The sequence below is a fragment of the Calonectris borealis genome, chromosome 2 (genome assembly GCF_964195595.1).
Source record: "Calonectris borealis chromosome 2, bCalBor7.hap1.2, whole genome shotgun sequence".
In the NCBI taxonomy this organism is placed as follows: domain Eukaryota; kingdom Metazoa; phylum Chordata; class Aves; order Procellariiformes; family Procellariidae; genus Calonectris; species Calonectris borealis.
Genome location: NC_134313.1, coordinates 28889862 through 28904289, shown reverse-complemented (window position 1 = coordinate 28904289; position 14428 = coordinate 28889862). Strand labels below are relative to the sequence as shown.

Genomic DNA, 14428 nt, shown 5'->3' with positions numbered 1-14428 from the left:
CCTGAAGATACAGGTTTTACATCCTCTTCACCAAAGCGGGCACCTAATTACCTTGACTCACCTAAGCTTACATTACTACATCTTGGCAACATTCCCATCTATGAAAAAAGATGACATCCAGTATCCACATCCCAGGATCAGGACGAAACAAATCCTTCTTCTGCTATCTTGCTAGTAACCTTTTTTCTAAAACAAAACAAAAGAAACAAAAAACTGTATAATAAACCTATTCTGCTTATTTCTTTCCCAATGTATCTAAAGTCCTAGATAATTAGAGGGAAAGTTAGAGGACTTTGCACGCTCACAACAGCAAATCTTGCCCAGCTAATTTTCCAAACGAACCGAGAATCCAGATCCAACCAACTACACATTAGTCCCTTGGCTAGCAAGGACGACTTAATTTACATTAATGAACATAAGACTTCATTAAAATGTAGTTTTAAGTTTAGCAATACGACAGAATAATCTATTGAAGGAGGAAAGGGACAGGATTGAAACTGCAGACTCAGTTATTTCTTGCTACTTATCACTAACAAATTAATATAAATTAAAAATCAATGCAGCAGGATAGTGGGAGACAAATGCTAATGTCCATGAAGAGAGGATGTGTTAGACCCATCATTCCTGTGCTGCCAGGCACATCACTGTAATTCTGCGGGACTGGAGAGGACAGGGATGAGTTGCTTTCCCCAGCAGAGGCAGAATTTGCATCAGCTTCCCCTCTGCACTTGATTTCCTATTCTTCCTTCATCCCAAACCATCATCATCTTATGTAGATGGGACTGGTACCAACTTTTAATTTATTATAGCGAGGAAGCCTGTCACAGAACCACTCGAGCTATTTGCTTCTGTCCTTAAGAATGACCACAGAGTGAATGGGAATACATTTATAGTATTTCATCTTAAGCATCATATCCTAGATTATTTGCAAGGCCACTGATGACTCCGAGAATCTTGGTCAGTCAAAATCCAAACCATACCAGCCTCAGGTGGAAAGCTGAAAATGAATGCAAAGGATCCGATACGTGACACCAGCCACACACCATGTAAGAGCAGTTTTTCCATTCTTCAAGCCTGACCTCAGCAACGCTTGTTGAAGTTATTGTGCAAAAATCAGTATGAAAAGAGTATGTAAAGCTCTTGGACAAAAAAGGGTTTTCCTCACAGGTGCTTAGTATAAAGTTAAATTTCAACAAATTTATTACACAGTTGCACTTACCACAAGGAGGAGGAAGGAAAACTGGTGCCACACAGCTGAGAGAGATTCCTTCTTCTATATGACCAGCAATTTAGGTACATTTCATATACAAAATGCAGAAATTTCACCATCATGACAACTCAGAAAATATTCATGAAGGTAACTTACCACGTATTATTTAAACTGGATTCATACTCTTATTTTTTAATTACACTAGGTAGGAAGACTATCTAAAAAAAAAAATCATCACTTTTACATTCAAAAATATCAATCCTCTTTTGGTTCAGTAGTGCATTTCTCATAAGCTTATTCTTCTATCAAAAACGCAGCTACAAATACCTAACCTTCAAAGTATTTAACAGAATTAAGCATGTATTTAATTTAATTTAAAAAAAAATAAAAATCAAGTGTCTTTCCCTTGTCAGTAACTTCCCACCCATGGGCTTCATCCTTAAATCCTAACTTGTTACTTTTTTAACGTAGACAACTATCTTTGCATGCATACATAAAGACGACACTTCACTGCACCTTCTTTCCAACTACTTCATAGCAACCTAAACATTTAATACATATTCCTTTAAAGAAATTTGAGTGAATTTATTGTATAAAATTATGATTGGCATGGTACAGAAAAGTTCCTTTTAATGCACATTTCCCATTAACTTGTACACAAATATTACAAGTATCAAGCAAAATGCAAAAGTCTTAAGAACTAATTCCATACTACAAAAGTGTTCACATAGTGAAGTTACTCTGGTTACAAAATGTCATGGAAATAAAAGCACTCCAAAATACATATTTGGGAAATGTTCTCAAATAATCAATACAACCTTAAGTTAGTTTAAAAAAGCAAAGAAAGAGATACCCTCTTCAAAACACTATTGTTGATTTGGCAAGATGGAGCAAAGTTCAAATCCGTTCACTTATTGAAGGATTGTTCTTTCCAAGAAACAAAAAAAAAATAAAAAACCTTTAGTTAAGAAAGGGCTTAATTATACTATGATGACAAATAACGCCATCAAAAAGTTATCTGGCTCTCTTGTTTTCACACAGGAGCTGTCAGAGGCAGAGATGTGTAAATGAACACTTCCTGGTATATACAGATTGCTTTTTCAAAAACAAACCAACCAACCAAAAAAAAAAAAAATCAAACCCCAAAACAACAAAAAGGAGATAATCTGAACTTTGTTGTTTCATTTAACTAGTTCAGTTTCTTAGGTCACAAGACCCAAGAAAAGCGGTCTGCAAAGGATACATATTTAAAGAACAAAATTGAACTTCCACTCAAGGAATGCATAGATGTCACGTTATGCGAGTACCATACATCCTTACAGTAAGACTGTTACAGGCTATCAAATCTCTGCTTTCCAACAACTTTGAAGTCCTCCTATTCTCAACAAGACAAAAATGCCTGAACCCAACAACAGCCTTACAAAAAGGAGGCACAGTCATACTGTTAGGAAATAACAAAAAAATCTTGAAGACTGAAAGCATCCTTAAAAACTTACACAAAATAACTACAAAATAAGCAATACATTACATTATTTTTATCAGATGACTTGCATGTGTTTGAGCAATTGAGTATTGGTACGTATATCTACATGAAACTCATACATACAAGACATCATGTTCAGGCATTATTGTTGTTTTCCTTTTGCACACACACACAATTTACTATCGGGTTATCCAGTCTATTCAAACGCAGTGAAAAATAGTCCACAGCATGCGTAAAAGGAGCATTATCCAATACAGTGTTGTCTCGCAAAAATGGAGTCAGAATTCCTGAGTCTGAGAGACATTACTGTCCTCCTCCATTACTGGATTATTTCTTTTTCCAAGGAGAACCTCTAGTTTTCATTTCTTCACTCTGATGAAATTTATAATAGATTGCGTCTTTTAAAAAATGTAAAACTTTTAGAAAAAAAACATGCCAACCAAAGTGAATTTTTAAAGCTTTTTAAAGGGAGGGGGGATTCACTTACAAAATAAAGGCCACCTTCATGTAAAATTAGTACTGCCAGTATCCCATCATTTTGTTTACAGGAGAGATTTAGCTCCCTGTTCTGGAAGCCTTATTACATGCAGTCATGTGAGTTGAAAAACTCCATCCTTTTAACAATTAAAAATATTACAAATAGGACTAATGTGGAACAGCCCTTTGTTACAATCACCAAGGTGGTAAAACCAATGCAACAGTTAATTCATTAAGTCTCCTTCAAATAGACACTGCAATCTATTATAACGTCTGTATTTTGCCTTTTACTTTGCATATTACACAGTGTAACTTAAAATGTTATTTAAGAGCACTTCAGTCCCACAATGTAGGATTTAAGCTTGTGTGAATACATATGCATGGCTCTGCAACATTTTTAATGACTTACAAAAATACATTCAACCAAAACTTTATATAGGGTTCTCTTTTTTTAAAATCAAAACTGAAAGAAAAGCCAAATGGTCCCATCATTAGCTAAATAATACACTCCAAGTTCTGGAAGCAATTCCAAAGCAAAAGCATATTCAAGAATAACATACACTGAATTGCGTACTTTCTCGTTCATCTTTATCTGTAATAAAATTCTACTACATATAATTATTCAGCCTTATAAATAATGCTAAGCAGAAAAATATTTACCTCTGTGCTACTTTTCTCAGTTTATAGAAGCATTTCTCAGTTTATAGGAGCAAAAGAAAAAAACCTAAAGTGCAGACTACAGGCCATGACAGGCATAATAAATGACCAAAGGTGCAGCCAAATTTGCATTTACATCTTAAGTTACTTCACCATCTTTCTTTTCTTGCTAGAAGTCACCCCATGTGCAATTGAAGAGCTGGTCAGTTGGTTTGTGCCACAGTACAACCTGTAACCACATGTAATTTTTTTTTAAAACTAGTTGAATTGTCCATAGACATTTCTAGGCAATAGCTTAGGTTCACAAAACCTTACTTTATTAATACTTGAAATCACACAATATTGACACCTCCTCCAGAGAATGCTACTGTCCTTTTGTTGCAGTATGTGGTTGAGCCACTGATGCTCGGTTGACTGTCTTTAACAAGCGATGTCTTCATTTCCATTTCACACGCTACAATAGCTGCATTCAGTTCCACTTGAGCTCGGTGAACGACATAAAACATAAGTCCTATGCTTATGACAATCTGCAAATAAAACAAAAGAGTGTTGTAGGCCGTATAAGCTGTAAGCATGAATACAAAGCAACTGTTCTGAACAAAACAAAAAGTCATCGACACACAGATTCATGGAGGCATCTGTTGACTCAATGCTTCCCAGGCAAGACATTAGAAGGGAGATGAACAATGAGTGGCTCTAAACCTACATATGCTAACAACATAACTAGCATATCAGAACATAGACATTACATAGAACTTAAATATTGATATGAATTGAAAAGATATTTTCTTTCTTTCCATTGCCATCCACATACCTGTTAGAAAGCTATCCCTTCACTTTCTCCCTTGGCAAAAATGTCTCCACAAAGAAATGACATGGTGTATTTCTGTAAGTCAAAAGGGCTGTTTTCCATGTACCAAATGAATAATTGCTTAAAATTGTTCTGGGCATCTGCAACTTGCAAAACAGCAGAGACACAGGATGATGCAGTCAAGGAAATAAAACTTTTTGTCCTTGCCCCTCTGGTGTGGAAGATGGCAGAGAGCAGCAGTGTCACTGTGCTTCTCGGGTACCAGGGCTAAATAGGACAGAATCAGAGTTTCTGAGTGACTTACAGTAGTCTGTATGGGAAGAACTTGGTTTCTCAAGGATGGCTCAGGGAGCGGACAGGATGTTGGTGGTGTGGGGGTTTCTTGTTTGTTTGTTTTAAGGAGGAAATATTGTCCAAAACTAGGGCTTTAGTTCCAGTTTTTGCTCTGAATTTATTGCTACGAATTTTTGAACTTTCACCACAAAAATTATCAGGAATAAACCTGAACAATTTTTGCTTAGAAATTACTCATTCAATGACATTGGTATGCACTGCACTCTCCAGAGGCAGCCTTTGGTTTCAATAAAACACCAGTGAAGTTTTCAGCCGAGATCCTCCTTAAAAAAAATACAATCTTCAAATAAAAATCAAGCTGTCTCATAGTGAAAGTCCCTTTGAAAGAAGTGATTTCCTCTGCCTTTTTTAAGAATGTTTTATGAAACTAGCTGGAATCTGCAACTTCTTTTCAAAAAACCAAAAAGGTTATATTGTTTACAACAGAACCTAAAGTTTTGAGTCCAAAATCTGAACATCATTATTAATTGGTAGGGCTATGTTTTCTTTAATACTAAGGACTATTACTTAAAACATCTGTTAGCATGGCATAAAAGATGCTAGAATATCACCGAGTAAGATGATTGACAAGTATGGTCACAGGATAATTGCAGCTGGAAGGCATCCCTGGCGGTCTCTAGCCCAACCTGCCGCTCTGAGCAGGGCTGGCTGCAAGATCAGACCCAGTTGCTCAGGACTTTTGTCCAGTCAGGTCTTGAAAACTTCCAAGGATAGAGATTTCACCACCTCTCTGGGCAACCTGCTCCACTGCTTGACTATCCTTGTGGTGAAAAAGATGTTCCTAACTAATTCAAGTTATACATTTCAAAAGCTGGCCAATGTAAGAGTCAAAAAGAAACCGTGGACACCAAGTTCTGAATATATAGGAAAAATCCTATTCTAAAAGCTTACCTAAATATTTAAATTTGACTGGTTTTAGAAATACTACTACCAGTAGCCTAGCTCCCTAGATGAGTAATTTAAAAAATATATACACACAGACAGCCATGAAGTGTGAAGGATTTTCACAGCTATTTACTAAATCAAAGTCCCATCAAAGCCCAGCCAGGCAAAGCACCAGGCAAATGCCTGAGAGAAAGTGGGAGAATGTAAGTAATTCCTCCACTAACAGGCGCCCCTTGACTTATTCAGTCAGGTCCCAAGGATTGCTCTCAAGGAGATGAGCACTCCTATTCAAACATCCAGCCTCTCCAGCTAGCACTTACCTGAGCGACAGTTATGTTACAACCTATATAATCTACAAAGGAGAGTCAATGTCATTTAAAAATAAACCATTAGTGGGAAAAAAGAGGAAAAGACCACTAAAAACTACTACCCTGGAAATAACATTTCATGACTAAAATGAAAGCTGATCAAGTAACCATTTATTTTCTCTCTGATCTATTGTGGCTATTGACCTCACATTTACAAAGGCATTTTTAATACTCATAAACCTGTTCTATGAAGCCTATAAATTGTATGTTCCATTTAAGAACACACAAGTTTCAGGGAGGTTTAAAATGGTCCTAGACTTAGTTTTATATCTTAGCATTGTTAAACATCAGCTTTACGATTGTAAAAACTGAGGAAGATAAATGACTGCAGTACGAACTGAAAGTCTGCAAACCATGGTAAACTGCTGTTCAAACACAGTCTGAAGTACTGATGCTGTCAGAGGAGGTTTTAATACATAATTTGGTTCTGAAATACTCATGACCTCTATGCTCGTAATGGTCTCAGACTCAAGGCCTACCCCCAAGATGTATTGACATTATTGTTACCAAGGTCTACGAAAGCAATCATTTTAACTTACCTGTAAACTGAAGATAAAATAGCCACTAACACTTTGTTCTGCAATCACATCCTCCATGGTGCGCAAGGTAGTGCCCAAGTATGAGTTCAGGAGCTGAGTAGGTAGCAGCCCAACTGAAGAAGCCATCAGGTAGTTGGGTAGTGACAAATCTGTAATCTGAGTAAAAGACAGCGTAAAGAAATCGAGCACAGCTCCAACACAATCTATGTGCACAAACAACCGCTCCCACAACCATCCCTGCAAAACAACGAAAAAATTTCTCACATTCCTTCACTGAAACTTTCCACTGTGTGTGAATCTAAGATAATAGAATAAAATGGTATGTGGCTAGTTTTCATCTGGCCTTTTTAAAGTTAGTTAGGTTTTATTTCATTTCATCTTACATTACACAACACCTCTGTGCAAAAGTCATTAACGAAGGATGCAATTACACTGTTCATTGGAGGTGTTTATTTCTCCATGGTGAACGGAGCCCTACAATTTATGAGAATTTGCTCGTGGGAAGAAATTACTTTATCAAATGTGAAGGGCTAAAGCAAAAATCTATTTGCTTTCCTTTTAACATGTATGGCAACTAATAAAAGAGGTAATTGTTCAAAATGTCACTGTATTAAATATGATCTAGGTGAACAGAATAGCAAATATAATTTGCCTGTGCAAGGGAAGTTACATACCCCTCAAGATACATATATCTATCAGTGATCTCCAGCAGTGATATCTATCTATCAGCAACATACTTGGGTATCATTAAGATTCTCTATCAAAGATATTTTCTATCAAAACAGTACACACGGCTATAGCTTTTGTTAGTTTCTCTGGAAAAAACACTAAAAATACTTCAAGATATTTTCCTCTCTTTGCTGTGAAATTTCTGTTCTGAGTCAATATGTGGACAGTTTACATGGGAACAAAGTACACTACCAGCTAAATTAGTATCAGCAGCCATTGGGAAATACTAAATGCAAGAGCCAAGAGGCCAAAAGATATTTATGCAGGAAAAATGAAAACAGGAGGAAACTATGGGTTAAAAATGAGTATGAAACAGGCAATTTTGAGACAAGCAGTCTAAGGAATTTTCCAGACAATTCAGTTGATCACATAGTAATAAAACAAGTTCTAATTAAGAACAGCCCCTAACACTGGGAGCCTATACGAAAATTATTGACCTTGACAGTTTTGTACGATGTCGAAGACAAGAGAATAGCAGCAAAGTTACTCATTTCATTATGCTATTCTTAAAATAAACTTTGGTTACTATGAAAGTCACAGTGCTGAATTCTCAGAGCTCTAAGCACCATCAGTGGAAAGTTTTTGGGAAGAAGGAAGGGCAATGGAGGAGAAGAATGCAATGAAGCACAAAGATTAAGAATAATTCACTAGAACAAGATCCAATAAGCCAATTCCAAACTTTACACTGCAAATTACACTTCCTTCAGACTGAAATATATACGAGCAACAAAAATAATACATTTCCCTCTCTATACAAGATTAATTTAGATTTCTAATGAAAAAGCACTATGCAATTATGTCAGAACTTCATATTTGACCGATGCTTTGAAAAGACTTACTTTTTTTTTTAAAAACCATTCTGATGCTCTTTACTTTTAAAAAAAAAAAACAAAACATTATAGTAATCTGGGCCATGTAGTAAGAATGCACAACCGAAACTTCCCATATTGCCAAGGGAATGAAGGAACTGCTATTAAAAGTCTCTGAAATACTAACGCTGAGGCAAGATTTGCTAAGTAGGACACTGTCATTAAATCTAATGGAGCTGGGAAACTTCCCAAAGATTGTTTTAACACTCCCGGGCACCTCTTTCATTTCTGTATACATATTAAGGACGCTTCTGTTGCAGAGCAACACGTCTACACATCTGGATCTGTCCTGAAGCAACTGGACCTCCTGGGCCATGAGAGAGACTGTTTCCAAACAAGGGACACGCTGGACTGAGACTTGTGCTTCCCACTAAAATGAAAGTCACGGAGAGGGGGGGGGAAATTTGCACGTGCCCTTTTAACTCCTGTTTTGCAGGGTTTAGACCTACAGTGGTATCCCTTCCCCCAGAAGGCATAGGAAATTGACGGCATTCCTACCTAAGAAACCTGAGAAATTTTCAATAAAACTTACAGCTTTCCGTGTCTTTCCTTCTATGAAACTTCACCTGTTATAGAAACCTGCCAGACTGGGGTCCGCGTGGCCAAGCTGCCAAACAGAGGCTACCAGGACTCTGTTTCTACAGAAAGCTCAAGCCAGCAAAAATTAACAGTGAAATCCCAACGCAAGCACGAATGCAATTGTTATAGGCCATACCAATGAATTAAAATAAAATTAAGAACTACCTAACCAGTAACAAGACTGTTAGCCAGAAATTCTCCCACTAACCCTTGGACAGGCTTTGTCCAGTAAAACTTTTGTGTATTCTTTGCAGCTGACATCTTTGGTTCAGTTCTGTCAAAGAATAAACGTTTGTGTCAGGACTTTGTTTGGGGCTCACATGCCTTTGGGGATTGCAGCACACTTCTCTCCCCTCAACTTACGAAATCCCGTGTTTCAGATCAGGTAGGCTTAGCAACTGAGAGCAAAGGACGATTCTGATGCTCTTTACTTTCTCAAAAAAAAAAAACCCACACCAAACAAAAAAACTCAAACAGGTAGAGAATAAAAAAACAAAACAAAAAACAGCTAGCAACTTTCCAACAAGCAGAGTAAGCAGCCTGCTTGTTCCTGCAAAGCAGGTACCATTTCTTGAACTCTGATTTCACTGCATGCATTTCTCAAACCAGAGATGCACACTTGGACGCATTATTTCTTCCACACAATACTCCTCTCAGAGGAGAAAGAACAAATGTGAATACTGATCTACCTGGTACTACAAATAATCAGTTTGCATAAATCTAGCTCCAGGGACCCAGTAGGGGGAAGGAGGTGATAACCTGCATACCAGGCCTCCTTACAGACCTGCCTTCAAAACGGTCAGAGTTGCCAAGGGGAGAGGGCTATGCGTGGGCAAACACTTCAATAAGAGCTATCAGGCCACCCCAGCGGCCCAGGCCACCCTGGCATCTCAGGAGCAACAATTAAGCAAAACCCACTCAAAGAGAAATACAAACATGCTTTCAGTTAAGAAGTTTCTAGGTCTTCCAGAAAGGCAAGTAAATGCATTACCCCAGTGCTCCAACTATCAGTGCTTTCCCAAAGAGCAGCAGAATGACCTTAAGAAGGAAGATGTTCATGTCTGGCTGGTGAGAAACTGAAATTCGTGTTAATTTTCTTCTAGTGCTGTTTCAGATAATATGATCCCATCACTAATCAAATGCTAGGAAGCTCTTCCTTCCTTCTCTACGTTCCCCTGCAATTCAACCTCCTGAAAACCCTCAGCAGATGGTACACGCCACTGAACAAATGCTTGTAGAAACCCATTCATCCCAGCCCTGCAGATGACCCCTCTCACATCAAGGTTATGCCTTGTCCTGGACCTCATGTGTCACATCCTCCCTTACCTCTCCTTTAAGCATTCGCAGTATCTCCAGTTTACTTATAAACATGCACATAGAAAACCCGCATAGACTAGACTGCTGGAAAATTAAAGATGCGTAGGTTTTCTTAAGTTCACTGTTCTTTCCCCTACTATTAAGAGCAATCCTTTTCAAATTCATTGCTGAGGTTGCTAACATGGGGAATGGACAGATGGTTAGGGCATGTCAAGTCCCCTCGCATTTTAAATGCAAGTAGAGCATTAAGTTTTCAAATAAGTCAGATTTCAAAGAAATGACAGCTCGGTCTGTGTAGGTAGAATTTTATATTCTATACATAGCTTAAACTTGACTCACAATGAGAAACTGCCTTGAATTCCCCGATCTGCATGCAACGTTTTTATTTTTCAGTAATCTAGTAGTTCATATTAAATGTTTTCTGTTAAAAATTGGACACACCTTGCCCTATTTGACTATGCTGCAAAGTAATAAATCCAGAGTAATAAATGCAACCCAAACTAATTTTAGCAGGCAACATCCAAGTTATTTGGTATAGTCAAGAATCTGGTTTCATCTCATTTCCTATCTGTTATTTTAACACTGAAACCTTCCACTTGGAAAGAAAATTATTTAGCTTGCAGTACTTAGAGAACACAAAACACTGATTTACAGCATCATTTTAATATCGCACTGGCCTGAATACTCTGCTGAATTGTGTTTCCAACAGAATGGTTATGCCAGGAAGGAAATCATTTTAATTCGGTAATTCTCTGGTCAGTTCTTCAGATCCAATACTGCTCTACAACATCTGCTGACTACTTCAGGTGACACCCAGAAGCTGTAAACAACCGAAGCACAACAGCTCTCCCCACTTTAGCAGGGTCACACTACGGCAGAAGCTTTATCTGTTACACCAGGACCTCGGGCTCCAGGACGTACTCTGCTCCCGGCGGCACGGGTCTAAGCTTCCTCACTCTGGCAGTAATATAGGTAAATAAATAAAACAGCTGAGGGTCTTCTCATTCATAACAAGGAAATAGTTAAAGGATCTGCTTAAAAAGAAAGTATAAGTTGCTACAGCTTTCATGGGCAGATTGCAGCTCCTGAGACAAATGCCCCAGCACACACAGTTTCATGCATAGCAGTTTTAAATATTTGATGTGGGTGTTAACCCCTAAAAATTATGTGGATTAATTTTTTTCTTAAATAAGAAATTTGGTATTCAGTGATCTCATTTCAACCAGGTGATTCTGCCAAAATTAAGCAAGCGCTTCAGAAGGGTACAGGATCAGGACTGCTGATGGGGGCAGAAAGCGTGCTATAGGAAAGTGGCAGACCGAAACACTTGTTTATAGGGTCTCTTACGTTAAAGAACATACGGGTTACTGTTAAAAGTTTAAAATATTTCACAATCTGGTTTGCTTTGTTTTGATTTCACCGAGTTAGCAGACACAACTGAGGCATAACACACAGCCAAAACCAGATCCTTCGGACAAAGCACTCAGAAATTGTCATCATCAGCATGATGGTACTCAAAGTACCTTCTATGTTTTTCTTTACTTCCTCCTTCAAGATGATCAAAGAGAACAGCAAGATCGTAAGTTGTAAATAATTATTCTTAAAGAATGTACCAATCTTCATCTAAAAGTAGAAAGAAAAGCAAGTCCAACCCTTTTGCAAACTCAAGTTTAAATTAACTTTCAGTACCACTCCGGTGTACCAAGTCCCTTTTCAGCTCTGAGCCTACATCTTAATGCTCTGCCCAAAACGCGAGACCTCTCTTGTGTGCATGGACTTAACACTCTTTATGGATTTGCTACACGTACACTACAAACATCAACCAAACTGAGCAAGAATTTTAAGCTGTCCACTTCTTTCTTTCCAATATGGTTATTTATGTTAAGTAGTTGAGGGAGATCTGGCAAGACTGCTTAAAAATACAACTTTTCCTCCCACTCAGATCACTTTAAAAACACAAGCACTTTAAAACTGTTGAGCTCTCCACAGATTTTGCTACGCAGCTCCTTGGTGCTTCTTTCTAACACCAGAACATAGTCTCAAAAGCCAAAGAGCAACTCTAACACAATGCCAGTGCACAAAGCACCTGGAGAACCTGCCTGCCGTCCCTCCGCAAGCACGGTAGAGCCACTAGCAAGAGAAGGCAGGGGGGTTGCTTCTACTGTCGTTAAAAGAGAAAGAAACCAAGGTTTCTTCCCAGGAAAGGAGGCAACCTCCACCAGTGACATCGGCCACTATGCTGCAAGCTGTCCTTCCAGCCACAGCTTCTTCCTTGGCCGCAGCTGCTGGGCAGCAGCGCACGGCCCGGGCCGGGACTCACCGCGAAGACGGCATTCTGCAGCCCGAAGGGGATCGGCGTCAGCCGCGCCAGAGCCACCACCTTGAGGCCACTGCCGCCCTCCACGACGCGGACGACGGCGCTGAGCGTCTCACTGCCCTGGATCCTGGCCCGCACCCAGTGGGCCAACAGCCGCTTGCAGGCCACGTGGGCAACGAAGGTGCCGACGAGGACGCCGAGCACCATCAGCCCCATGCCCAGCACGAAGCCGTAGAGGTAGCCGGCGGCCACGTTGAGCAGGATGTAGCCCCAGCCGCAGGGGAAGGACACGATGATGAAGCCCACGGTGAAAAGCAGCACACCGGCCAGGCTGTCCAGGCTCTCGGCCCAGAGCAGCAGGTCCCGCAGGTACTGGCGCACCAGGGCCAGCGAGGCGAAGCAGAGGGCCGCCAGGACGCACACGCTGAGGCAGCTCTTGCACCAGCAAGTGCCCAGGAGGCAGCAGGAGCAGCGCCAGCCCCGCGCCTCGGCCAGCCCGGGCCCGCCGCCGCCCGCCTGGGGCAGCTGGCAGAGCAGCAGCTCTGCCGGCGGCAGCCCGCCCTGCTCCGCGTAGGGCCCCAGCAGCAGCCCACCAGCCCCCGCCGCCTCCGCCGGGACGAAGCCGACGGTGTCGCCGCCGCCGCCTCCTGCCGCCGTCCCGGCGGCTCGGGACAGCCAGCGGCCCAGGTCCTGCCGGGGCCCCTGCGCCGCCGCCTGCTTTACGGCCCGGGAGAGGAGCTGTAGCGCCGCGGCCCCCGCGCCCCACATCCCCCCGCCCCGCCGCCCGGCTCTAGCGCCGCCGAGCCGCCCAGCCCCGTCGCTCCCCGCCTCCCCACGCAGCCTGCGGGCAGGGGCGGCCGCTCCCTCATCGCCCCGCCATGGCCCGGCTCCCGGCGGCGGAGCCCAGCCGAGGGCCGGGCGGGGGCGGGGAAGCGGCAGCGGAGAGGGCGGGGAGGAGGGGGCCGCGCTTCGCCGCCGCCGCCGCCGCGCGGGCCCAGCGGGCGGAGGGGCCGCGGCAGCCTCCGCGATGCCTCCCCCCTCGGCCGCGCCGCCGGGGCTGCGGCGTTAGGCGGCGGCGCCGCGCTCTCCGTCCCGGCAGTGGCAGCGGCGGCCCTGGAGGAGCGCGAGTCCCGGGGGGCGGCAGCGGCGGTGGCAGCAGCAACCGCGGCAGCGGGGCTCCATCTCCCGGCGCGCTGGGCTCCCGCTCCGCTCCGGGAAGCGCCTTCTCGGAGCGGCGGTGCCGATGTGGCAGCCCGGGCGCCGCTCGCAGCGGAGGGGGAGGAGGCTCGGCTCTGGCGGCAGCGGAGCCCGGTCCCGCCCCGCTGCGGGGCCCGGCGGCAGCGCCGCGGCCCGCCCCCCGCTCTGCCCCGCCCCGGCAGCGCCGCGCCGGCCGGGGTGTGCCTCAGCGGGGCGCCGCGGCCCTCCCGCCCCGCCCTCCCCTCAGGCTGCCGGCGGGCGGGGGGCGCCGCTCACGCCTCCCTGGGGTGGCCCGCGGGCGGCCCCGGCCGGCTGCCCTGGCCGTTTCCCTGCCCCTTTCTCAGAAGCCCTCATTCTCGGCGGAGCCTCAACCGGCGGGGTTGGGAGCGGCCGTGCTGCAAAGCTGGTTATTTTCTGTCAGAGGAGCGCGTGGTTGAGGCGTCCCCGAGTAGGCGGTTACTCTCGGGCTCCGGTGACATGTTGGCCGCTCTCCCCCCCCAGTGAAGGCTTTCTTTCACAAACACCCCGGTTTTCTCCTCTTCACGAGCGAGACGAACCTCTCCCAGCCAGCAGCCGGGGGTTCGAGCCGACGGGCGACAACCAAGGCCCCTCGGCTCCGCGGCTGCTGCGTGGTGC

At 43.1% G+C, this 14428-nt stretch overlaps 1 protein-coding gene across 1 annotated transcript; it reads right to left on the bottom strand.

Moving 5' to 3' along the window:
- Positions 1-1780: 1780 nt before the first annotated feature.
- Positions 1781-13378, bottom strand: TMEM64 (transmembrane protein 64). Its single transcript, XM_075141514.1, has 3 exons — positions 12599-13378; positions 6785-6940; positions 1781-4354 (listed from the first exon to the last, which is right to left on the bottom strand). Exons 1-3 carry the CDS (start codon positions 13361-13363, stop codon positions 4160-4162), a joined length of 1116 nt encoding a protein of 371 aa, XP_074997615.1. The 5' UTR covers positions 13364-13378; the 3' UTR covers positions 1781-4159.
- Between the last annotated feature and the right edge of the window lie 1050 nt (positions 13379-14428).